At 32.8% G+C, this 26,438-nt stretch overlaps 3 protein-coding genes across 9 annotated transcripts in view; 2 read left to right on the top strand and 1 right to left on the bottom strand.

The window, feature by feature from the left end:
* Positions 1–26,438, top strand: part of LOC126697329 (uncharacterized) — an 89,913-nt gene that overhangs the window by 26,633 nt on the left and 36,842 nt on the right. The gene's annotated exons all lie outside the window — the stretch shown is intronic.
* Positions 742–1,056, bottom strand: LOC126694004 (SNF1-related protein kinase regulatory subunit beta-1-like). The gene is made up of 2 exons (XM_050390034.1): positions 944–1,056; positions 742–835 (listed from the first exon to the last, which is right to left on the bottom strand). Exons 1-2 carry the CDS (start codon positions 1,054–1,056, stop codon positions 742–744), a joined length of 207 nt encoding a protein of 68 aa, XP_050245991.1.
* LOC126697328 (cysteine-rich receptor-like protein kinase 44) lies at positions 12,142–25,721 on the top strand. The gene is made up of 7 exons (XM_050394276.1): positions 12,142–12,925; positions 23,521–23,649; positions 24,098–24,225; positions 24,349–24,559; positions 24,694–24,931; positions 25,107–25,257; positions 25,407–25,721. The coding sequence occupies exons 1-7, from the start codon at positions 12,142–12,144 to the stop codon at positions 25,719–25,721; spliced, it is 1,956 nt and encodes a 651-aa protein (XP_050250233.1).

Below are 26,438 nucleotides of genomic sequence, written 5' to 3'. Positions count from 1 at the left end.
TCTAACTCTTCGACTGTATCCATTTTAGTACGAAGAAATGGAGTATTATGGTTTCTTAACCTTCAATGCATCAGACATTTATGAATCGTTTTAACTTTATTTAGTTTTACTGATCAGTTAATGTTGATAATTACTTTAGTTTGAGTGTTGTTGGTTTTGAAATTCAATTTGGATTACAAGAGTCTATTAATTTGTTTCCACCTAATTATTTCTTTATGTAGTTTCTTAGCCCACCAAGGAGCTTAAATATAATTGCAATCTTGTGATTTTGTTTTTCTAAAGGTGATACAATGAAGATTGAGGAAGCAAAGAGCACATACTCCTAAGGAAATGTAAGTAAATTCTTTTTCCTTTCTTTTAGTGAATTTTCTTTTTTTGAATAATTTTAATATTATTTTTTCTATGATTAATGTTGCATGTTTGTTTTCTATTTGATAACAAGATAGCATCTTTTTTTTTTTTTTAATCTTTATTGGCTTGAGAACAAGTTAATATCTTTATTTGATATCTAATTGCGTGGTCTTTTTTTTTTCTCCATTCTTTGAGGTTTGCATGTGAAACGATTTCTAGGTTTGTGAGGGTTTGTGAAATTGAAGGGTTTTTATTTTATTTTGTCCTGCAACAAAATATATATATAGTGGTACTTCATGTTGGTGCTTTTGCTCCTAAGATTGGCCTTTTGATTATGTTATAGTGATCTCCTCCGCTATTATTGACCCGTTGCAAGTTGAGAGCACATTTCTACTCTCCATCAACAATGAAGCAAAAGTAGTGTATTCCTAATGGAAGCATCATAGTAACAGAAGCAATTTTTCCTATATTCTGCAAGTCCTCCCTGTTGAAGAAAGAAAGAAAGAAAGGGGGGAGTTCATCAATATCAAATTATGAAGTTAAAGAGAAAAATAAATTAAGTTGAAACTTGGAAAATGAAAAGTTATGTTACTTAGTCTGCCAGTTGTTCCACGATCCCACCACAGATACTACATTGCCACCACCATACCATGTGATTTCAACAGAAATCAATCTTCCACCGAAGTAATTCTCATTATGCACCATGCTTCCTGGCAATGGATGCCGCTTTTTAGACTATATAAATTCACAAGGTGTAAATTCACGAGGTGTTGGCATGGGAGTCACAAAAACCTACAGGTAAAATGTAAAATGAGCTTAAATCCTCATATAAACATTTTGTGCATTGTTTACACTGTTTTTAAAGTAAAACTTCCATTATCATTTTTAATAGTATCTCTAATACATTTACATTTTATTGCAGCTGTGCGGTATAACAATGTCCAAAGGATACAGCTTTCTTGATCAAATATCTGATGCTAAGGAGACATGGAGAATTAGAGTGAGAATATGCAGAATGTGGAAAGCAGTGAATAAGAGAAGTGGAAATAACTTCATCAGTCTTGACATGATCTTTATCGATGAAAATGTTATCATACTTGACAACAATAAAATGTTTGAATCTTTCAACTATTAGTTGTATTTGTAATATAATATATAAACTAACTTTTGACTTCCATTTCCCTTTTTACAGAAAAGCTTAATGCATGCAATTGTAAGAAAGAATGTGTTTCAGAAATTTAGTACCATCCTACGTGAATGAGGAACCTTTATCACTTCAAACTTTAAAGTAATCGTGACAAATAAAGGTTATAGACTGGTTTCAAATGACCTGAACATCATTTTCCTCTTAACAACTTCGGTTAAGGAGTGCAATGAAGAAAGTGAACTCATACCTATGCATGCCTTTGAATTTGCAACATATGATTGTATCAACAATCGTTTGAATGACAATTCTTACCTAACAGGTAAATTATGTTTTACTTCACCTCTTCCCCATTTTAATTAATCAAAATTCATCCTTCAAACATTATTTTTTACGTGTACAAACTTGCAGATATGATTGGCAAACTTACTGCTGTTGGACCCATTGAACAAGTTCACTTTCACAACGGCTCTACAAATATAAGAAATCTCCAAATTCTACTACCTGAGTAATGAACATTTCATTTTACTCCCATTTACCTCAAAATAATTCTTTTGTTTCTTCATGTGACTCTGTTTGCTATTCTAACAAAATTAAATGATAAAAGAAATATATGAATGTCTCTGAACCCATGCACTTTTATTTCTATTCATCTTCCTTCCAACTGGGTTTGAGCCCACCACCCTATTTATATGAAAAACTATCCTTTTTTAATATTTGAACTATAAATATCTACTTGAAAAGTACTTCTATCTCAGTTTGAACACTAATGACCAGATTGGACTTTTGAACCTAGCTGTGTTGCACATTTATGGTTATAGAGTTCAACTCTATTATAATTAATCGAATATAAATGTTAAGTTTTATTTCAGTAACATTCAATAATTATTATTAATTTTATAGTATGGATGGGAAGCCGGGTTGGGTTAAGACCTTCCAGTCTTGCACACACTGTTAAGTTGACTAGGTACCATTTCTAAATGGAATTTAGAGAGGGTTGCACTTAATATAATTCTATTTAAAAATTGAACATGAGATGCACATTGCACCCATCATAAAAGTTACACTTGAATTTCAAATTGCATATTTTGAAATCTTTCAGACTATTTAATGGAGATGGTTTCAGTAATATTGGACTCATTGCTACAATAGGTATTGGTTATGGCATGTGATTTTGGCAGGCTTGCCATGAAACCATGCTATCAAGTATCAAAACTGTGAAAATTATTTAACAATGTTCCCAATTCCTTTATGTGATCACTTATTCAACACGTTTATCTGTTAAGTATGAGTTTACTATGGTTCTATTATTCAATTAAATTTGTTTGTTTGAAGTAACTTCTTTCTTCTTTTAGGCTTCCTATGTGTTCCCTTTTACTTTACATGGTTGTGTAAATATAGAGGTGAATTGCTTACTCAAGTTTTCCACTCTTTCAATTATTAACACTAAGATTGTTTTTAACTACTGTATTTAATCATGAATGGTAGCAAATCTCACATTTTAATGTCTTTTGAATGCTATAATGTACCATTAGGGACAAAGAGCTAAAAATATCATTGTGGGATGAAAGTGCTGAAACAATTATTGAAAATGACTTCAAAGAAGATGAAGGTCCTTATATAATTATTGTTACTTCAACAACTGTAAAAGCATTCCAAGGTACTGAAAGATAGGTAGTATATGTATATATAACACTTTTTATATAATAATAAAAAAAATGTGTATAACAAATTCTTCAATGTGTTTTATGGTTTTTTTAATAAGGCAAACTAAATCTTAACACCACAAGTGCAACTAAAGTTTTCGTCAATTTGGACATTACAGAGGTTTCTGAGCTCATTGACAGGTTCATAAACATTTACTTTACTAATTCTCTATGATGGATTATGAATGGATTTTTTTAATTAAAAATTTTATCTCTTCCTTTCTTCAGATATAAAGTTGTTGAGGATGAATACGATAATGTTGTTCGATCTATTCCAGCACATGACAAAAAACCCAAATCTGAATCAGAATTGATATTGCAAACTACGATGTCATTGGCAGAAATTAAAGCACTGGAATGGGTGGAAGGAGTCAAGGTTTTCTTTATCTTGAAATATTTCAAATTTAAATCTTTATTATTCAATCAAAACTAACTAGAATGACTAATTTTGCAGGAAAGATTTTTTACCTGTTATGCGGATATTGTAAACATAGAAACAGAATTAGGTTGGAATTATATCTCATGTCAACTTTGCAAGCGAAAAGTAAAACAACAAAATAATATGTTTTGGTGCAACAGTTGCAATTCTGAATCTCAATTCCCTATGCCTAGGTGACTAAATTCTACATTGTTTATACTATATAACTGTTCAAATGATTGCATAGGAAAACAAAATGAAGCACACTTTCTAACTTCTCTCATTATTATATACAGTTACAAACTACAAATCCAAGTGAAGGATCATACTGGGATAGCTTCTTTTGTTCTTTTTTATAAAGATGCAGAAAAAATAATTCAAAAAACTGCTATGGAACTTTCTTCAAAAGTATCTAATCTAAATTCTTAACCACTTCCAAATTTATGCTTAAACATAATGTTTTTATTATACTAACAATTTATGGGCCTTACATCATGTTGTGCAGAATCAAGAGCCAAATAAAGTACCTCAAGAAATTCAAAGCTTGCTTGGAAAATCTTATACATTCCAAATAAAAGTTGATGATTACAATGTCAAAGAGGGATGGGAAGTTTACACTGTCACAAGTGTCTTTAAATCTGAGTCTAACAAACACTCAGGAAATGTTGTTGCTGACAACATTCAAATTAAACCATCAGAAATACTATTCAGCCATGACCAAACTATTGCAAACAATTCTATTGCTACTTCAGATATTAAATTACTTACAAGCCAGGTGAAGGTGGCCACTGAGCATTGCTTGAAGGGACAAAAAAGATCAAAAGTAGGAAAAAAAAGAAAGCCATGAAGAGGGGAAGAAAGAAGAATGAAAGGAAGCTATAATGTGGAGAGAGTAGGATGATTGTGATTGTGCATGAAAGGTGAGAAAATGAGAGACAGAACTTCCAGAATTGAGACAAGGTGTACATGAAAGAAGAGTATGGCATTACTATTCAATATAAATAACAGGATTAGTGGGTCCCTCTAAGAGAGGTTATCTTTGTTTGCATGGTTGGAAACCTACGAAAAGAAGTTGCAATGAAATGCATAAGTACTGGTAGTAGATTTTGAGAGTACGTGTAGTTCTCAATGAAATGCAGAAGTATTGGTAGTACATTTTCAGAGTACTGGTAGTAGAGAGACTTGAGATTGGGAGTAGAGAGAACGGAGACTTCTGAGATTGAGAGTGAGATTTTGATTTAATATTGAGAAGTGAAAACAGATCTAAGATGGGATTGAACTCCTTGAAGACTTAGGTTTGCGTGTGGATTCGGTGGAACAGTGTTTGAGATGGGATTTCCCTTTCGATCTTAGCGTTCTGAGCTTCTGTCTTCTGGTGATTTGATCTTTGCTTTTGTTGATTTGATTTTTGCTTTTGCAAACTCAGTTTCACAAGCTCACCTCAAGAACCAAGAGATATATATCTTTTTTTTTCCCTTTACTCTTAAACTTTCGGTCGAGTTGGGTTATACAGATTTTCAAACCCTTAACCCTCTGTCCAAATAGAATATTCAGGTTTACTAAGAAAACAAACCAAATCCAACTGATCAGAGGCTTCGAGTCAACCCACTGGTCTAAGGGTCTGTCGGATTCGGCCTTAAAACAAGGCCACCACCCCATCGAAGCAAATTAAATTAATAAGATAAATTAAAGTCACAATATTGTTAACAACATATTTCATAATTACCTTATTTATATGATAAGTTATTAACGGTAGTCAAGAAAGTAAAGTTATTGTCCTAACGATGACTCCAAAAATCAATAACAATTTACTAACTCAATAATTGTAAAAAATGTTTATAGTGTAACATTGCTCTAATTTAATAAGAAAATTTTAATGATTCTTTTCTTTTTCATGTCATAAAAGAAGAAAAATTATTGAATACATTGGGAGTATCATAAAAACGTATTGCTAAGTTTTGTGAATGAAATTTTCTGGTTAATAATATGAATTTAAACTTAACTGAGTATTTTAAACATAAATAAACTCATGATTAATAATATATCCATTCTCGTGCAGTAGCACGGGTTACATACTAGTAGTTTTAAAAGGGCTCAACACTAAGGAGTCATCACAAAGTTGCTCTCAGTTCTTCGGGCTATAAACCATGAAGTCATCGACATAAGGAACTCTTTGGTTGCTAAATGGGCAGAAAATTGGCTCTCTCTCTCTCTCTCTCTCTCTCTCTCTCTCTCTCTCTCTCTCTCTCTCTCTCTCTCTCTCTCTCTCTCTCTCTGTGATATCGCAGAAGCCTGAAGAAAGTATATACGATACTCTCTTTGATGGAAAACCTTGAATTCGCAGGTGATCCCTTGAATTCATGAGGTGATAAATCTGGAATTCACAACAGAAAAAAATTGACAAAAGTTTGTATTTTATTGATATCAATCTGATTTGCCTTTGGAGGCTACAAAACACATAAATACTAATGAAATAAAACCTTAGGACAATTAGGAAACATCTGAAACCTTAATTCACATTAATGATGAGATTATGTGGCAAAATTCTAAACATTACCAAAAATGGTAAAATTGGGTCAAATGGAAAATCATAAGCTACTGACTTTAAGAGTTATCCTAAAACAAGCGGGACCTTATTATGACTTTTGAGTAAAAAGTTATTAAAAAAACAAAAATAACTAAAAACAGAAAAGTCACTATTTCCGGGGGTTAAATGAAGGAATTCACCAAAATTAAACTGTTTCCCTTCAGCTTGCCAAATTTCATACAATTCTGACTTCGTCGGCCAAATGATTACTACTAATACATTTTTACCTTGTGCAATTTTAGGCACCCTTGAAAGTTCAGGAAGATCATGGCGGTTTGTTCTATACATATATAATCTTAATTTATAAACATCTCTAAACGCCACTAAATATCAATTCAATTAACCTTTCAAAACCAATGATCATATCAAAAAATCATTAGAGAATTCACATAAAAACTTATTAGTCTAGAAGCTTGTATTAAATTTGTTTGCTCAGTAGTACGATGCAATTACAAGCATATACAAAATAAAAAATCAAATTCAAGATTTTCACACTCATTTCATCAAACAAATGATATGCTTACATTGAACTTCAAATATTAGAGAACCGCACTCATATTTGTTTTGCTCAAAATTGAATGTAATTCAAAGAATCAGAGATTAGCAACAAAATTAACACAACATTCCAAAATTTGGGTTTTCTATCCCTGTACTTCTATTCTAGTACTAATTCTTACAATCTAAAGATATTTGTGTCCATATTGGAATTAGATTGAATTAGTACATATAAATGAAAAGTGAAAGAAATATGATACGCTAGGAATGATGAGTTCTGTGAGTAAGTGAGTGGTTTTATTTTAAGGGTGTACGTGAATCAGGAAATTAATAATTGAAAACTTGCTGAAAATAATGATAGGGGACGAGGATGAAGTTCGGATGCCTTGTTTACATCACGTCATGGTCATGAAACTAATCTTAATATAGGGCATCATAGAGCATTGCACCTCAGATCTAGAAACTGAAATGACTTGCAAATCAAAGTTACAAGTTTATGTCTTGTTTACATCACGGTATAATATGTCCAAGAATGAGTCTTTATATTTGAACTAAACTTTTGTCATGGAAATAATCAAGTTTCATGAAAGGTTTATACCCAAATTCTTTAAAAATGAAAAATTCTTTTCAATTATGGGCATTTTATCAAACATGTGAAGTGCAGAAGGAATGAATAAGTTGTGACATTAATTGGCCACGAATTCTAAATACTCAAGAAAAATATTGAAGATATGAATACAAATTTTATGTATCACTTTTTATATTCTACTTTATATTTCATCAATTACAACTTGTCATGTATTTATTTATTTATTTTTTTTCATTTCAAGTTTTAGTTATTCTATAAGGAAAGTTAAACAAATATATAGCAAGTTATGATCGGTAGAATATAAAATAAAACACAAAAAATGAAAAGCAAAAAAAGTCACTCATTTGCGCCATATATTTCCAATCCAGTGGAAAAATCTGCCTCGCTATTAGGTAAGTAGTAATCTTCCATCGACGGCATTTAAGAGTCCGTTTGGATTGAACTTATTGTTGCTGAAACTGAAAACTGAAAACACTGTAGCAAAATAATTTTTAAATGTATGAATAGTGTCGTGGGACCCATTTTTAATATTTTTTAATGTATGAACAGTGCTGCTATAGTGATGAACAGTGCGTGAACAGTGATAGAACAGTGCGGGAACAGTAAAATTTGTCTCATGAACAGTAAATTTTGCTCCCTTAAACGCGTGAAAGCAAAAAAAAAAAAAAAAAAAAAAAGGAAAAAAGGAAAACGTGAGACGCGGGATTCAACGGAAACGCTGAATCCAAACGCTTTCCACTGAATCCAAACGCTCACTAAGTATACCTTTGGACCGCAAAGGTCGTAGTTGACTAGTTGTCTTTCATGAGCTCCAGCGAGGAAATTACCTTTCGGTATCGTGGCTTGTCCTCATCTATATATAAAATAATAGGTGAAGCAGAGAGAAACTTAAATTGCAATTTCAAATTAGAACTCTAATTTTGTGCCACGTGTCCAGATTGCAATTCTAAATTAGAACTCTAATTGAGGATCACACCGATTTCAATATGAAATTAGAGTCTAATTTTGAGCCATGTGTCCCAATATATTTTTCTAAATTTAGGTGTCAAGTGAAGACCACACCATACATACATATACAAATTTCCTCAAATCACATGGGAGTCTTTAATGACTCTATCGTCTCTTGTCTTTTCACGTTTGTTTTTTTTTTTTTTTTCACATCAATCTCAATCACTCTAAAATCCTTTCTTAATTTTTGTGCCAAAAGAATTATATATATACATATATTTATTTATTTATAAAATCAAAGCTGAGAGAAAATATAATTTAAATTCTAAATTGGATAATTAATTTTGCATCATGTATCTTATCTAAAATTTAAAAATTTTGTGCATGCATTAACACCTAATATAGAAGTTAGGAAACCACAATAACCAAGTTCATTCACCTAAGCAAAAACATTTAACTTGCACACTATAAAAATCCCTATCATCCCATTCATTGTTCATATAAGCATAAACATACAACCTTCCAGAAACATTCAGCCACATGAATGAGGAGAATTAAGTTTTCGTTAGATTCCATTTTTTCAGAAAATTGCATCCAGTCATGCCTTTATTGTTTCATCCCCATCAGTGTATATTCTATAACATTTATCTTATATATATGCTTTCGAGTTCAAAAATTGTATTGAGTTACTTTTTATTTGTGGCATGAAGGACTCAGGATCATTTCTTGAGAGAAGAGTTACTGGATTACGTAGAGTAAGGACACTAAACAAAAATGATGCCGAAGATTTCATAGACTATACATGGGGATACCAGGTTCATTTCTTATATCTATATTTGTATTTTCAATCTATAATGCTTATTTATCCACAAATTATATTTTCATATTATTCTTTCATATCAAGTGCTCACTCAAAGATTGTCATAACCTATTTTTCATCTACAAAGTTTATAACTAATGAGATTATGATCTCGAACTAGCTAATTCCATGCAATAATTTCATGGAGGTTGGGCTGTCAGGAGAGAAATTAAATATTCACACAGAACAAGGGTCAAGTAATATTCAATGGAGAAGGTTTGGAAACTCTAATCATCAAAGACTCACATGTACAAGGTATAAATTCTGCTAATGCTTTGTCATGCTAATTATTCTTGCCTGAACTATTTTTGTATACTTAATCAACACTAACCTTATCTTCATGGATTGTCTTTATAGACTCAATTTGATGCACCCAAAGGAAATGACCCTGTTGCATTAAACCTTGTTTCTATGGGAAAAGGGGAAGCTTGGGTTAATGGACAAAGTATTGGGCAATATTGGGTCTCATTTCTTACCTTAGAAGGGAGTCCTTCACAAACATGGTATGCCTTATAAGAACTTATGTTTGGTACTTTTGTTTGAATACTTAAAATAACAATACAAGCAATTAATTAGTAACAATACACATACAACTATTGTCACTGAGCAATAAAATGCAATTTTTCGTTTGTACTTAATAGTAAAAAGGAAGCCATTAGTTCTATGCTAAAAAATTAAAAATTTGGTCTTCCACCTTTGCTCTTATTTCAAACCCATTCTTATACAATAAAATATTTTTTCATACTTTAAGTCGTCAAAGTGACCTTGGCTTCATGAATTTCATTTACTATATATGTCAACATTTTTCATCAATTAGATGATGGTAAGGATTTTTTAAAATATTTTTAAATAGGATAAAATTTATGTACAATATCTTAAGTACATTACATTAGATTTTTCAATTAAATTCAAATATAGAATTCCAAATTAGAGTTCTAATTTTAAGCCATGTGTCCCAATATATTTTTCTAAATTTAGGTGTCAAGTGAAGACCACACCATACATAAATATACAAATTTCCTCAAATCATGTAGGAGTCTTTAATGACTCTCTTTGTCTCTTGGCTCTTCACGTTGTTTTTTTTTTTTTTTTAATCAGTCCCAATCACTCTAAAATCCTTTCTAAATTTTTGTGCCAAAGGAATATATATTTATAAAATCAAAACTAAGAGAAAATATAATTTAAATTCTAAATTGGATAGTTAATTTTGCATCATGTATTTTATCTAAAATTTTAAATTTTTGTGCATGCATTAACACCACACAGAAGTTAGAAAACCACAATAATCAAGTTCATTCACCTAAGCAAAAACATTTAACTTGCACACTATAAAAATCCCTACCATCCCATTCATTGTTCATATAAGCATAAACATACAACCTTCTAGAAACATTCAGCCACATTTTCCACCAAAAAAAAAATTCCTACGCCTTCACCACTTAAAAGTTGAAACTAACACAAACTTTCACTCTCACATAGATCTTCACATTTAACTTTCGTCTATTTCTCAAATGCATAATCTTTTCTCTGAGTTTTTAAAGGCATTGAAGGTAGTTTCTCTCTATCTCCCTTGCTTTCATATTCTTATGTTTTCCCCAATTTGGGCTTCAATTTGTGCAATCGTTTTTTTTTTTAGTGGTATGATGAAAATCAAAAAAGCAGAGTCTCCGTTAACAAAACAAATCACACACTCCTAAGAAAAGGTGAGTAAACGTTTTCCTTTCTTTTTGTGAAAATTTTGTTTTTGAATTATATATAAATAATAATTAAAAAAACATTATGAAGCAGGCAATTATCACTTAGAAAATAAGCAAGCAAAAAAAGAAAAAAAAAAGTGCTTCACAATATCAAAAATTAAGAATTAATAATTTTTTTTTAAAAAACAATATGGACAAATTACATTTTCTACCTTTTCAGGGGCCTTTTTGTTTGATATGAATTTTGTCCTATTTTAGTTGTCTTTTTGTTGTTAAGTAGTGCATACGCACATCTGGATGTCATGAAAATCATAGATGTAAACCTCTTTTAAGTGCAAAGTTCAGGCATATTAATCCTTATAAGAAAATTCTAGTCACGGAACCAAATTATCATTGAGGAAATTGAGATAAACATTGTTCTAGTAGTTGATATAATTCAAGTAGTTGGAGGAGGCTGCCTTAGTTATCTTGGATTTAATTCGTTTTTGTGTTTAAGTTTGACATTTGCTTCTTAAGGTTGTTAAGACTGCATTTTTTCCGCCTTTAGATTTAGGTCCAGTTGTGTAATATTAACCAATTAATCTTGTGCTTATTATCCCACATTGGACTTCAACACTTACTAACTACATTATTCACATGGGCAAAACTTAGGTAAGTGCTGTTTTTTAAGTTTTCCTCTTAAAATTCAGTCATGTAACTATTTAACTAAAAAATATAGTTCCATCTCTTGAGAAAAAATCCACATGTCAAAATTTTAAAAAAGGAACATAAAAAACAACATCTAAGTACTGTACCTAAGTCTTGCCCTATTCACACATGAATATTTCAATATTCTTTTGCCTTATATCACCTTTTTTTTATTGGATTTCCTAGATGCCCAGAAATAACAAATAATGTGAATAGGGGTGGAGCCAAAATTACCACCACTTGCCATCGTATATTTAAAACAACCGAAAATGTCTAATTAAAAAAATACTGGAGTTAAGTCTAAACCAACAATTTGTATGCATATGCAATTAACACAACACTTTGAAAAATTAGAATTATTATGCACCAATAACAAGTTGACCGTTTAAGTATGTTATGAAATTGGGTAAAGATTTGAGTGGGTGTTCTCCAAAACAAATTTCGTGTTTTCAAAACAAGTTGACCGTTTATTTCCATTTTTTCTCATCTCTACTTATCCACGTCTTTGCGTCGACCGTGTATTATGCGGTCCAAAGCTTGGAGTTGAAGTTTCCAACGAATTAGTCAATGTAGAAAGTAGATACGTGCATTAAAGTTTAGAACAGGAATGATATATATTGCTATACTAAAATTCTTCAAACCTACAACTGCAGAGGAACAATGAAAATGGCCTGTTCCAAACTACAAATTTTCTTCTATTTTGCTCTCATTCATCTTGTTATTCCCACGGCTGCCCGTACTATCTGTTATGACACTGGTAACTACACCAGTAACAGTACCTACAGGGCCAACCTCGATGGCCTCCTGACCTCCATCATTAACAACACCAAAATCGATTATGGGTTTTACAATTTCTCTGCTGGTGAATCTCCGGACAAAGTATATGCGATTGCACTTTGTACTGGAGACGCTTCGCCCAGCGAATGCAGTAGTTGTATCAATGAGTCAAGATACTACCTACTGCAAGCCTGTCCAAACCAAAAGGAGGCTATCTATTGGGCTTGGCACAAAAAATGTTTAATTCGATACTCAAACAGATCCATATTTAATAAATTGGAAACTGACCCTAAAGATGCCTCTTACAGAGTAGACTACGCCATAGATGTAGGAGCTTTCAACAGCGTGCTAAGACCCTTGTTAGATAGCCTAAGAAAACGTGCTGCAAAAGGAAACTCTACTCGCAAGTTTGCTCTACAGAGTGTGCCTGCCCCAGACTGGCAAACCATATATTCACTTCTGCAGTGCACCCCTGATTTGAGCGAGCTGGAATGCAACACTTGCCTGCAGGATCTTCAGGATTATACTGCATCACTTTTTAATGGAAGGCAAGGAGGAATATTTTTAGCACCCAGCTGCGTACTAAGGTATGAGACATACAATTTTTATAACCCTTCTGCTGAGACAACATCATCACCGCCACCGGAATTGCCGGCAAGTACACCAGGTATGCACTGATGTTGTTTCATGACTCTTTTTTTTTTTTTTTTTTAACTACTGGTGTTTCATAACATAGATGTTGACTTAATTATCTTCTTGGTTAATTTAATTAATTTATTTGTTTGCTCGTTTTCAGTGGAATTGTTTCTAATATAATGGTTTTTTTTAATAATGTAGAAGCAAATAATAATTCAAAATTGTATTACTGAACGTGATTGAAAACGAGATATATATTTTCACAAGACATTAAAATAATATATTTCCTAAAAAATCTGCTTCCAGTTTTCATTTTAAAGAGGAACAAAATCAATGAAACGCCATATTAATTATATTCTGAGCACAGTTTTTGAGTTGCCTACTTTTAGTTTTAGACGTACACAAGAAAAGAAGTCCTTGGCTTTCCTATGGCGGTAAAAAGAAAATAGGAAGAGGAATATTGGTAAATTACAAATCAACAATTATTTACTGAAATTATTATAAGTTTAAGATTAAATTATTAGAATTTTAGGATACAAGAGTATAAAAACTTTAATACAAACGATTAGTTGAGTAGCTTTTCGGTTTTGTATAAATCCGAATTAGTTCTTACTTTCCCTCGATAGCTATCTAGGATTTAGAGATAGCATACCCTCTTAAATACTATGCGTGAATTTGTCAAGTTATTTTTTTGAATATGAACATATTCATTACCTCACATGACTTTATTTCTAGCTTAATTAAACTTAAAAACTTATTACCCAAAGAAAAAGCTTAAATTACACATTCTTAAAAGGGCAATGAGATTCTTGCAATGATTTTTTCAAATTCGTTTTTTTTCTAACTTTCATGTGAATGTTTCTATATAATAAATCGTGGATATTTATATAAAATAAATGAGCAAAGGATGATATTTTCCCTTTATAAGAAAACATAGACACTTTGATGTGAACACGTGGGCATTATATGTACCTTAAAAAGTATGAAACAGTAAATTGTACCAATTTTCTGAAATTAAAGCAAAGAAAAAGCTTTATTACTTCGCTTTGCTCTTACTTGGTTTTGCTCGGAAAGCTCAACAAAGGTCATTTTCAACCAAGATTTTTCAAACCCCAACCGTTCATTGAACCGTAAAAGGAAGAGGTTCAAGATTTTTAAAGTCGAACCAAAGTTGAACCGTGATAACGTCATAATTAATTTAATAATTATTTAAATATAAATAAATATATTAAATTAGTATAAATAGAAAAATTAAATTAAATAACCCAATTAAATATAGAAACCTATCTTTCAAATATATTTTTTCATATCATAATTTTCACAGGTTAAATAAGAAATATAATATCCTAAGCACACATAGATATAATTTTTATTTATTTATTTATATGTTGATTAGTTAAACTCGTGATAGTAATATTGTAATAATATAGGAATTAGAAGAACACTTAGTAATTTTAAATTAAAATAATTATTTAATAATTGTTATATACTTAATTGTATTCACTATTTTTTCTCTACTAATCAAACTTTTTTTTGAGTAAATAGTAATACTTATTAGAACACACACGAAAAATGTAACAAATAAAATATTATAAGTACTTTTAATTAATATTTAAATTAGCCAAACAATGGTTAAACTATCCAAAAGTGAGTGTGTGACTATAGGTAAGCTTCCTCCTTTTGAGCCCACAAAACTGCCCCTTTCAATATGCACACTTCCTTTCTTGTGATGCTCTCCCCCTTACTATATGTTGTAGTCAAAACTATACAGTGAGTTGTTCTCCTCCTTTTTGGCACAAATAGCTAAAGGCTGTCCTCTAGCTTGCATTGAATCTTATCCAATTGTGTCTCAATGGTTGTGAGACAAATCTGAACCTAGTTGTTAGTGGAGTATAGGAGACTAGCAAGGCCAGAAATACACCCATGCAAACCCTCAACCAAGGTAGTCAACCTATCAAAATGAGAACTAGATGGTCCCAGTTGAGTGCTAGTAGACTATAGCTCAATAGTGTGAGGAAATGCAGTTTCGAGATGTCTGGGGGTAGTAGGAGCAACTGAGCGATTACCGGAAGGAGTGGCATGTGGAGAAGAATCACTCTTTGTTTTAGAGGGACTTTGCTTTCCCCATTCAGCAAAAGAGTAACTTTTGCTCCTTTGGAGAGACACTAGGGATATTGGGCATTGACAGAGTAGTGGAGTTCCATCTTTTGGTGGACGACACCTTTAAGTACCAAGATCTTCATGATAAGACTACAAAAAGGAAGACACATCCTTGCCGCTGATTGTCCTGCCGTTTTCCCCATAGTCTGGAAAATGTGAGCACAAATGTCAATTTGAACTCCTTTGATGAGATCACACAAAAATTGTGCTCTTCCAAGATTGATGAATCAATGTTGGTCAGTGGATATAGGTTGGAAAACATGATCAATGTGAGAGTCTTCAATTCTAGTCCAAACTTCGCAGTCCCAGTGGACGTGCCTTTGGCGGAGACCTCATGATCCGCTCCTAGAATGTCAAGGATCTCTTTTATTGGAGCAAGTCTGTCATCATATGGTGAAATGTCCACATGAACCGAAGATGTGAAGAATTTTAGCAAGATAGTCCGGAGTGATCACAAAATCCTTTCCTTGAACCCAACACTTCAGTTCAGCTCCTGTGAACCTAGCATTCGAGTAGAACTCCTTAACCAACTCATCAACGGGATCCTTAAAGTTTCTGAACAGATTTTCCCAATCTTTATCCGCAAAAGTCTTAGGAATAAAAGTGGTTCCCAGTGTGTCAAACTGCATAATCCTTTCCACCATAGTAGGTGCATTCGCAAAGATGCTGGAGAAAGTTTGAGAATCTAAGAGAGTCTTGAATCTCTTGGTTTCGAAGTCATCAGATGAATGTTGAGTCCTCTTTGACACAGGAGATGACGTGAGGTCAATCACTTGTTCTTTACCGCGAGAAGAACGATGATACATCTGTAAAAGGAATAGCCACACAACAAAGAAACAAGGACAAAAACAAAAACAAGGAAAAAAACTTGATTAGATACAAGTTAGTCCATAAACCAAACACAAAGTCCTAAAAAGAACATAAAAACATAAACCAAAGATCACAAGATCATGTTAAGTGCTAAACATGTAACAAAACCTATCTAGCATGAGTGAAGTGCAAAACATGTCAAGTGATAAAGTGTGTGCATGTGGTGTGCATATGTGATGCATAATCAAGGCATGACCAAGCACACTTGGGTCAAAGTGTGTAAAACACACAAACAATGATCAAAACATGATAAATATGCATAATCATGGTAATCCCCAAAGTTTGGTACTCATCGGAGTTCAAAACAACAACAAAATGTCATTTGGGCATTTCATCAAACACATAGTGTGCATATAAACCACTAACATGTAAAAAAAATGCATGAACATGTAAAAATCTTGCCTAAATACAAGTTAAAATGCCACCTGGGGCCAACATAAACACAACTAAACAAAATGGGACACGGCCCAATCAAGAAAATCAAAAGATTTTGCAAGAATTTAAGTTTTTCTAACCCTTTCAAAAAATAAACCCAACCCTAGAAATCCTAGAATCTAAGGATCAAACTAAGGAATCAAAGAAAAAAATTGTTGAAACATACATTAGAGTAGTCTTAGAAGTGATTGATCTTGAGATTTTGGTGGGTTTTTGAGAGAAAATGTGTTTAGGGTTGAGAAAGGCTCGGAGGAGGCAAAACACAAGTGTTTGAAAAACTGTCATTGTTTGCCTTTAAAAACTGAAAACACGTGCTTTTTACGGGTAAGCTTCTCGTGAAGTTACTCGTGAAAATGCCACTAAAGCATATAAACTGTTTCGCAGGTAGCTGTTTCTCGCGAGATAATTGCGAAAGTCTCTATATGAATTTCAGTGTTTTCTTATTTTTGCCATCCTCATTTTCACAGGAAGAGCTAACTCGCGAGTTACTTGCGAAAATGCCTCTGAAAGAGTTCTTTAATAAAAAAAAGAAATAGACAATTTCGACAAAAACTCTAAATACACAAAAGCATAAAAACACTTTCAAAAACATATACTCAAAAATCTTTTTGGGTTTGATCGACAAGCAATTAAGTATACACATCACATTTGAACACGTACAATCACACAAATGGAATAAACATTCATTGAACATTAGACTTGTGTGTTGTGTATGTGGATCAAGTATGAACTAGTCTATAGTATAGTATGAAGTTTCAATGATCAATTCAATCAAGTCATACACAACTAGTACGAAGTCAAGCGACCTATCTCACTTGTAGAAATGAACATATATGACCCCTCACCAATGTGATTACAAATGATTGAAAGCCTTTTATTTTGCTTCCATTTTACAAACTTTTGATAAAAACAACTCAAATTTTTGATAGGCGATGCCATAAACATTTTGAATGAACTTTGACAATTGAGCCTTTGGTTTTGGTATCATACATTTTAATACAAATCGCTTTCCCTTTTCTCTAGTCAAATACTAGTATATGCAATGGCTTTTTCAGTTCAAAATCTCTTTCCGAGATTGACATTTGTAGAGCTCTTGAAAAAGAAAAAAAATGTGAGGAGATATATAGGCACAAGTTTACGCATGTATCAAGATCAAGCAAGACTATTGACTAATCATTCATGGCAAGCTTGAAGATCTATTTATAACAATCAAAATGTAGATTTCTAGATGTCACTCACACTTAGAAAATGTGCATACATAACAAGCTAAGCTCATAAATATACTACGTCATTAGTACGGAGGTACTAGGCCAAACTCACATATGATATACACAACATAAGCAATCAAACTTTTTGGGATTTTTCATTTTTTATGGGTTTTTGAATTTTTTATGGGTTTTTGAATTTTTCAACTCACTCAAAAACAGAACAAGCAAAGTAAGATCAACAAAAACAACAAGCACAAAAAAACAAGAAAAAGAAACATGCTAAAAACCGGAAGCAATGACACAAGAAGATTACATGTGTTATGATGCATGAAACTATACCCCTAATACGTTGAAAGTATTAATGCATGGGCATAGTGAGTGATCATGCATAAGTACCCTTCTTCATCCACACTGTATGAGTGTTTTAAGTGAGATCCTTAGATAGAGGGGTATGACCGACATAACTTTCAAATCTTGGGGTGAAGCTAGCAAGGCATAATGAAATGCTCTTTAACATTTCCATAACATCTCCAATGAGTTGTCCCTCATTTTCTCCTTTAGCTTATGTTCCTTTTGGCATTCTTCTTGCATTGTCTTGGCCACGCATGGAATCAGCCCTCTTGAGTGCATGAAGCTTGAAGCAATTTGGCCTTGTGTGTCCTCACATGCCACAATGATGACAAAAGTGTTTCACTTAAGGTCCCCTTTGACTTTTGGGTAATGACTTCCCTTTATCCTTTGGTTTTGCACCAACGGTTCTATTTGCAACAACAAAGGTCTCAATCTTGGGCTTCACCTCTTTGAGTTTCTCTATATTTTTGGCCAATACGAACCTCACTTCCTTCTTAGGTTCGCTGCTTGAGCTTCCTTCATTGGTATAGCCTAGACCGATCTTATCATGTGAAGATTTTTGAGAAGATAGCAAACTGTCAAGTTTCTTGGTGGAAATGCGCTCAACTTTGACATTTGCTTGAATAATTTCAAGTCCAAGAAACTTGATTTTTTCCATCAATTTTCCCTTAAGCCCTTCAACTTCACATTTTGCCTCCTTAAGTTGCACAAGTGTGCACCTATGCTCTTCTTCAATTTTCTTCATCTTCTTCACGGCATTGTTTGCAACCTTGACATATTTCCACAATCTTCTAGCAATGCATCATACACTTCTTGAAGGTTCTTCTCACCTTCATTAAGGCACACATCCTTATCTTCTGAATCTTTAACTTCCTCACCTTCAAAATGCAAACCAAGCTTATCAACCAGGTTGCTAAATTCATCCCTAAAGTCAACCGAGGTAATTGCCATGAAAGCCATATAGTTTCCCTCACTATCATACTCTCCTTCTACATCAGAATTTGAGCTTTCGGAATCACTAAGGGTAGTGGCAAACACTTTACCCTTTCCTCTCAAATAGTTAGAAAATTCTTTCTTGAGATGTCCATGACCATTGCATTCATAGCACACGATTCCTTGAGGGGACTAAGAATCCTTCCCATCTTTCTTCTTGAAGTCCTTCTTATCACCTTTGGAGGATGAAAACTTTCCTTTGCCAAAAGGCTTCCCACAATTTTTCATCTTGAGAAATTTCCGAAAGTTCTTTGCAAGAAATGCCACCTCCTTCTCCACATCGTCTTCTTCGGAGGAGTCATCCATTCTCTCATTTATAGTTTTAAGAGCAAGTGATTTGCTGGACTTGTGAGAAGGCAATCTGAGCTCATAGGTTTAGAGAGATCCAATGAGTTCTTGAATCTTTATCTCATCCAAATCTTTACTCTCCTCAATGGCTGTGACCTTAGCCCAGAAGCTTTCGAGTAAGGATCTCATAATCTTCCTACCACCTTGGTATCTTCAATCTTCTTCCTAAGATTAAGCTTGGCAATCACTATCTTGTTGAGTCTCCCATAGAAGGAATCAAACGACTCATAGTCGCTCATCTTTAGTTCTTCAAACCAAGTAGTGAGCATTTGAAACTTAGTGTCCTTAACCTTCTTGGTACCTTCGTAGGTAGTCTCAAGAATGGTCCACGCCTCCTTGGCAGTCTTCACATGCGAAATCCTATGAAACTCATTAGTAGAAACACCACAGAAAATAGCGTTAATCGCTTTGCTATTGGCGTTTGCCAAAGCAAGAGTAGCCTTATCCCATTTGGATTTGGCAATAATGGGTCTATCATATCCATTCTCAATGGAATCCCATACCGTCTCATCAATGGCACAAAGAAAAGCCCGCATAAAAACTTTCCAAAAAGCAAAACTACTCCCATCAAAGAATAGAGGAGCATTAAGTGATTGAGATCGATCCATCTCACTTGGGGTTTAGGATCACACTAGGATAATGAAATCCGATAAGTGTACCCACTCTGATACCAATTGAAAGCTCGGATTTGTGTGAAAATACAAGAGCTTGTTTAGACCCCTAATAAAAATTACAACCTGATTGCTTTTACTCTAACTTAAACTAAGTGCGAAATAAGAGTATATGAGCGCAAACAACCGATAAAACTACCCTGAGCCATATTCATCCATAATCAACAATAAAAGATAAGCTTAAAGAGTAGGGAAGAAGGATGCAAACACAAGATAACGCCGAGACATATTATCGAAGAGGAAATTGAAGAACTCAGCGAAAAACCTCTCCGCCGCCCTTCAAGTAGTAAATCGATCCACTAGAGAATAAGTTGGAGTACACAAATAATAAAAGACCCTCCAAGCCTAGTCTACCCAATATACTTGAGCTCTCCAAGCTCCTACTACTAACTGGCTTCTCAAAACCTTGTCTTTTCTAGCTTTCTCGGATCCTGCAATTCAGCTCGATTGCATCCGCCAACGATTGGCTTCTTCAAATGCTTCCCAATAGCACCAAAACCTCACTTTACACTTAGCCAAACAGAATGTTTCACGAGTATTTCGCGAGAAGGCCTTACCCGTGAGACACTCGCGAAAACTCCAAGCTATCATGACTTTTCACATTCCAGTCATGCGCTTTACACGTGGCTACTTCCCGGATTAGCTTCTCACAAGTTTCTTGCGAAATCCACTTGTTCTTCAATTTAAGCTTGAGTCTTCACACTCTCTCACACTCATCCCTTACAATTAAAAACTCCACATAAATACAGGGAAAAATGATTTAATAAAACTACAATTAAATTTGGCACAGAATTAAAGCCAACACAAAATAGTTGTAAATTTCAACTTTACAGAAATATTTCTTACATTTCCTTGGCTATATAAGATTTTGAGATTACATCCCCTCTAAAACATTTAGCATGAATTTGTCGAGCTATTTTGAATATGACCGTATTTTAGACCTCACATGCTTTGATTGTCTCACACTAATCATTACATTTTTTGTACCATTGTTCTAAAAACCAAACCAGCCGGTTTAATTGTGAATTGGACTCGAACCGTCCTGCTCAAAACTAAGAAAAACTTGTCAAGAATAAGGGGAAATCATAAATCAGTCTCTTTTCTAGTTCTTTAACCATTTTAGTTTTTAAAACTATACATCGTACGTATCATGTTTTAGAACCTGTTAAATTTAAGCATTCTTAAATGATCAATGAGATTCTTACAATAGTTTTTTCAATTTTTTTTATGAATATGTTAAAATGTGAATATTCTACATCATAAATCGTGGATATTGATATAAATTATCTAAACAAGTGTAAGCTGATATTTTCTCTTCCTAAAAAATACATAAAGTTGATGTAAAAGCAAGGCCGGCCTTTCCCTTAGGCGAGTTAGGCAATTGCCTAAGGCCCCCAAGTGGAAGGGAGGCCCCAAAATTTTAGAAAATAAGAGGGAGTAGGGGCAAAAAAAAAGAAAAAATTAAGTTTCAAATGAATTACAAAATTCTAGCACATCCTTTTAACCAAAAAACAAAAATTTTGATAAATCAAACATATTATCTTCTAGACAAACCAAAAATCAATCGGATAAACTACAAAGCCGGTCTAAGATATTAACCACAAAACAATCACAAATCAAAACAAATAAAACAACTCAAATCCCTAAAATTTTACCTTTCTCTCTAGTCTCTGCTCTCCCCCTCTCTCTGTCTCTCCTTCTCTCTGCTTCTCTTTCTCTCCCCTATTCTCATTTGCTCAATAGCTCAAGAAAGGCAGCAAGCTTCCTCCACTTGGATTGCCCCTCTCATTCTTTCTCTAAATCGGTTTCTCCGCCTCCAGCCTCTCTCATTCTTTCTTAGTTTCTCTAAATCGGTTTCTTCGTCTCTCTCACTGTATTAGGTTCAACCGTTCAGCAGGTATAATATAAATATTTGGGCACTTTCACTTGTAATAAGATTGGGCCCTGGTGGCTGCTTTTGTTTATCAGTTTTGGGCCTTTAAGGGTTTTTTTTTTTGGGTTATAGATTAGATAGGATTTGTTTTGTGTTTTTTTTGTGAGTGGGTCTTATTAATAAGCCTTGTGTTATAGTTGTGCTTAAATTTTTGTTATGCTTGTGCTTATTTTTTTTTTTTTTTTTAATTTTAATCTTGTGTTATATATATATATATATATATATATATTAGTTAGTGGTAATATATTGAATAAGTCTTTATTTATGTAGGCTGAAATTGCTAAAAACTTGTTATTGTTCGGTGAAACTACAACAATACTTTTTATATAAATCAGGTTCTAAAACTAGATAATGATAGTTTACAAAAATACTGTCTTAAACTGAAAATTTTCTCAAACATGATGTTTATTATGATATTGATGGTTTAGATTTATCTTCAGAGTTAAACATTTTAAAAGAAATTTTATAGAAATTTTACAAATAAAATATTATACTCCAATTGACATACTAAATTATATAAAAATATTAGATTATTTATTATGATATTGATGGTTTAGATTTATCTTCAGAGTTAAACGTTTTAAAAGAAATTTTACAGAAATTTTACAAATAAAAGATTATACTCCAATTGACATACTAAATTATATAAAAATATTAGATTATTCATTTCCAAATACATGCATTGCTTATAAGATTTTACTAACAATACATGTTACAGTAGCTTTTGCAGAAAGAAATTTTTCAAAATTAAAATTAATAAAATCATATCTAAGATTGACAATGTCGCCAAAAAAATGAAGTGGATTAGCTATATTATCGATTGAAAATGAGATGTTAGAAGAACTTGAATACAAAAATTTAATTAGTCAATTTGCATATCAAAAGGCAAGAAAAATATATTTTAAATAAAATATATTATAATATAAAAATATTAAATAAATATTACTTTAATTAATATATAAATATAAAAAATGCCTCATTTTTAGTTTTCGTCTTAAACTTCAAAATCCAAAATGTCTGGTCCAATGTAAAAGTGTACTTGGCTTTGCTCAGAAAGTTCAACGAAGGTGACTCTTATTTGTTCGGTGGAACTACTGGCCTACTGCCTTTCTGAAATCAAATGTTTAGAAAAGCGTGTAACGCAATAAAAAATATTAGCCTTTGGCCAAAACATTATATATGGTTCATATTGGCAAAGACATTCTTTATGTTTATTATATACTCAATTAGCTTTCAAAAGTATATGGTGTGAACTGTGAACTCCCTGTTGTTCAACACTTCAACGTAGACAGAAGAAACTATATATATTATTGGGTGTCGTTACCTTCGCACCACTTTCGATCTCAGAATTGAATATTAGGTTGTCTTAAATAAGAACATATTTCCTTAACATTATTAAAAATGTACCATAAAATACATATTATAAAATTATAAAATATGCGAAAGTATATGGACCTACGTATGGCATAACCAAATAGAATAAAACATTGATATATTAAATAAAATTATGATAGATGACTAAAATAATTTAAAATTATGGATATTTTTTGTTAAGTAGGCAATTTTTAGAGAGTTATACCTATATTTAAGTTTTTTTTTTTTTTTTTTTTTCCTCCTCTGTTACGACATTAAGCAATTGGAATTCCGAATTGTGCAGGAAAGGAAAGTAACTCATCTCGAACTGTAATCATTGTAGTAGTGACTGCTATTGCTTCTGCTGTACTAATCATCTCTATCAGCATCTGCATTTATTTAAGAGCGAGGATCCCAGTGGATAAAGCTGAAAGTAAGTTAGAAATTGTTTTACCTTTCCTTTTTGCTAAGTGGTAAGTGAATCATTACTATAAAAGCAAGAAAAAATACCATATCCCTACAATTTGTATGTACTGGTGAATACATTGTTTAGAGAATTAAGCAATATTAGTGAAAATAAGATTCCGCTATTTCAGGTATTATTTTCTCCTTATCATTTTAAATGAAACAAAAACATAATCTAGAGGCCATTAATTGGATATTAAATCGGATTTAGTAGAAACTACCCTACTGCAAGAGTTGTACTAAACAAATACAAGAATATTACATAGAAGACATTTTTAGTTCCCTCAGAATTCAAGAAGAAAGGATTTCAGTAATTCGTTCTGCAAAACCCTTCTTGTTTTTGTATATACATAATTGCAATTTCGATTTAGGCAATACTTAGTAATCTAACTCAGACATATTGACTTATTCTTCAGTTGATACTGATGATCAAATTAGTGTTGTTGAATGCGTGCAATTTGACTTTGGCAAAATCAGAGTTGCTACACAGAACTTCTCTGATGCTAATAAGCTTGGAGAGGGTGGATTTGGTGCTGTTTACAAGGTAATGTGACATTATCGAGTGGAAGAGTGTATCATTTTTTTTCTCATAATATGTTAAATCCGAAATTTTGAATTATTACGAATTACATACATATATATATATATATATATATTCTTTTTCCAGGGTATGTTTCCAAACAGACAAGAAATAGCTGTGAAAAGGTTATCCAAAAATTCATCACAAGGAGAAATAGAGTTTAAGAATGAGGTCATGTTAGTTGCTAGGTTACAACACCGTCATCTTGTAAGACTCTTAGGATTCTGCTTGGAAGGAGATGAGAGGCTTTTAGTCTATGAGTTTTTGCCAAATGCAAGCCTCGACCGCTTCATATTTGGTATGGTTTCACTTCCACTTAATCGTCATATTATTTTTTGTAGTAATTTCTTCTCTTCAAAGAAGTTTTGTTGGGTTGAAAACACTTCCACATATATTTATTTATTAGAATTATACACTTACATGAATTTGTAGATCCCATCAAGCGTGCACAATTGAATTGGGAAAAGCGATACAAAATTATAGAGGGTATTGCTCGAGGACTTCTTTACCTTCATGAAGATTCACAACTTCGTATTATTCATCGAGATCTCAAAGCTAGTAACATTCTACTAGATGCCTATATGAACCCCAAGATATCCGATTTTGGTATGGCGAGATTATTTCAATTAGATCAAACTCAAGGCAACACAAATAAAATTGCGGGGACCATGTAAGTATATCCATCTAAATTATAACTAATAATCACAACATTGCATGCATTCATAAGGGAAAAAGTCACTAATAAACAATTGAGAATTCCTAAAACTATTTTAAACATTCGCTCACAAATATAAAAAGTTCTATTACTATTGAAAGAAACTGATCTTACTCATATTCACATTTAGTGGATACATGCCTCCAGAGTATGTGTTACATGGAAAGTTTTCAGTGAAGTCCGATGTCTTTAGCTTTGGTGTACTAGTTCTGGAGATAGTGACTGGACAGAAAATTCATACTTTTCGTGGTGAAGACAGTGGAGAAGGCCTTCTAAATTATGTAAGATATGGTGTCTTCACCTACTTTATAACTCATTTATGTGACTACTAATCCATATGATTAACCTGTGCTACTAATTCATATGATACAGTAGGGTAAAACAATATTCTCTTTGTTGTTTTGTTTACTATTTTAACATACCTTTGCAGGCCTGGAAAAAATGGAAGGACGGGACAACTTCTAATCTTGTAGATCCTATATTACGCACTGATTCAACAATTGAAATGATGAGATGCATCCATATTGGGTTACTTTGCGTTCAAGAAAATGTGGTTAATAGACCAACCATGGCTTCAGTTGTTCTCATGCTTAATAGTGAATCTATGACTCTATCAATACCCTCAAGACCTGCATTTGTGATGGACAGCCACACTAGATCAAGCATGGGGTCAGCACCATCCAGAAGTAGCCCTGTCCAAGCCTCAGTAAATAATGTTTCAATTACTGAATTAGACCCTAGGTAGCGTTAGATGGAAGTTGCATGGGTTCATGATTCCTTCTTACAATTTTTTTTTTTTTTTTTTTTTTTTAATACAAGATAGAATTCTACTCTAACCTAATCTAAGTGTCTATGTGTGTGAACCTCCTTCCTGGATACTTAAATCCCGGCCCTTTCCCCCCACACCCCACAAGCACTTATACTTGTGGAGTCATCATCACACCAAGGGTGTACGGTGATCCTTCTTACATTTTAAGATTTCCTTGTTTGGGTAGATAAATTTATTTTTTTGGTTTCATTCTCACATTTCCATTTCCATTTCCATTTTCATTTCATGAAATCAATGTGAGTGAAATCTAGAAATCAATGTTTGATTGTTGTAAATATATCTTCAAGCTTGTCATGCATGTCTAGCCAATATTCTTGATTGATCTTGATACATTCGTATACTTGATCTTATATATCTCCTCACATTTAATTTAATGTCAAAAAAGCTCTTCAAACATCAATCTCTAAAAAGGGAAAGAGCTAAAAAAGTCTTACTTTGAAAACTAATTAGCCTAGAAAAAGGTGGAGCAAAAATGTATTCAAATGCATGATGCCAAAGCCAAAGGCTTATTCTTCAAAGAAATATAAAAAATTTCATGGCATCGATGCTCAAAAATTTGAGTTGTGAAGATCAAAGTCTGAAAAATTGAAGCCAAATGAAAAGCTTTCAATCAATGTAAACACTTTGGTGAAG

This window comes from Quercus robur, chromosome 8 (genome assembly GCF_932294415.1).
Source record: "Quercus robur chromosome 8, dhQueRobu3.1, whole genome shotgun sequence".
In the NCBI taxonomy this organism is placed as follows: Eukaryota; Viridiplantae; Streptophyta; class Magnoliopsida; order Fagales; family Fagaceae; genus Quercus; species Quercus robur.
This window is presented reverse-complemented; position numbering and strand designations above follow the sequence as displayed.

Coding starts and splice junctions, on each gene's coding strand:
- LOC126694004 (XM_050390034.1), bottom strand. CDS start 1,056: ATGGTGCATAATGAGAATTACTTCGGTGGAAGATTGATTTCTGTTGAA. Junction 836..943: donor TGGAACAACTGGCAGACTAA/GTAACATAACTT, acceptor TTTCTTCAACAG/GGAGGACTTGCAGAATATAG.
- LOC126697328 (XM_050394276.1), top strand. CDS start 12,142: ATGAAAATGGCCTGTTCCAAACTACAAATTTTCTTCTATTTTGCTCTC. Junction 12,926..23,520: donor ATTGCCGGCAAGTACACCAG/GTATGCACTGAT, acceptor CGAATTGTGCAG/GAAAGGAAAGTAACTCATCT. Junction 24,932..25,106: donor AATAAAATTGCGGGGACCAT/GTAAGTATATCC, acceptor ATTCACATTTAG/TGGATACATGCCTCCAGAGT.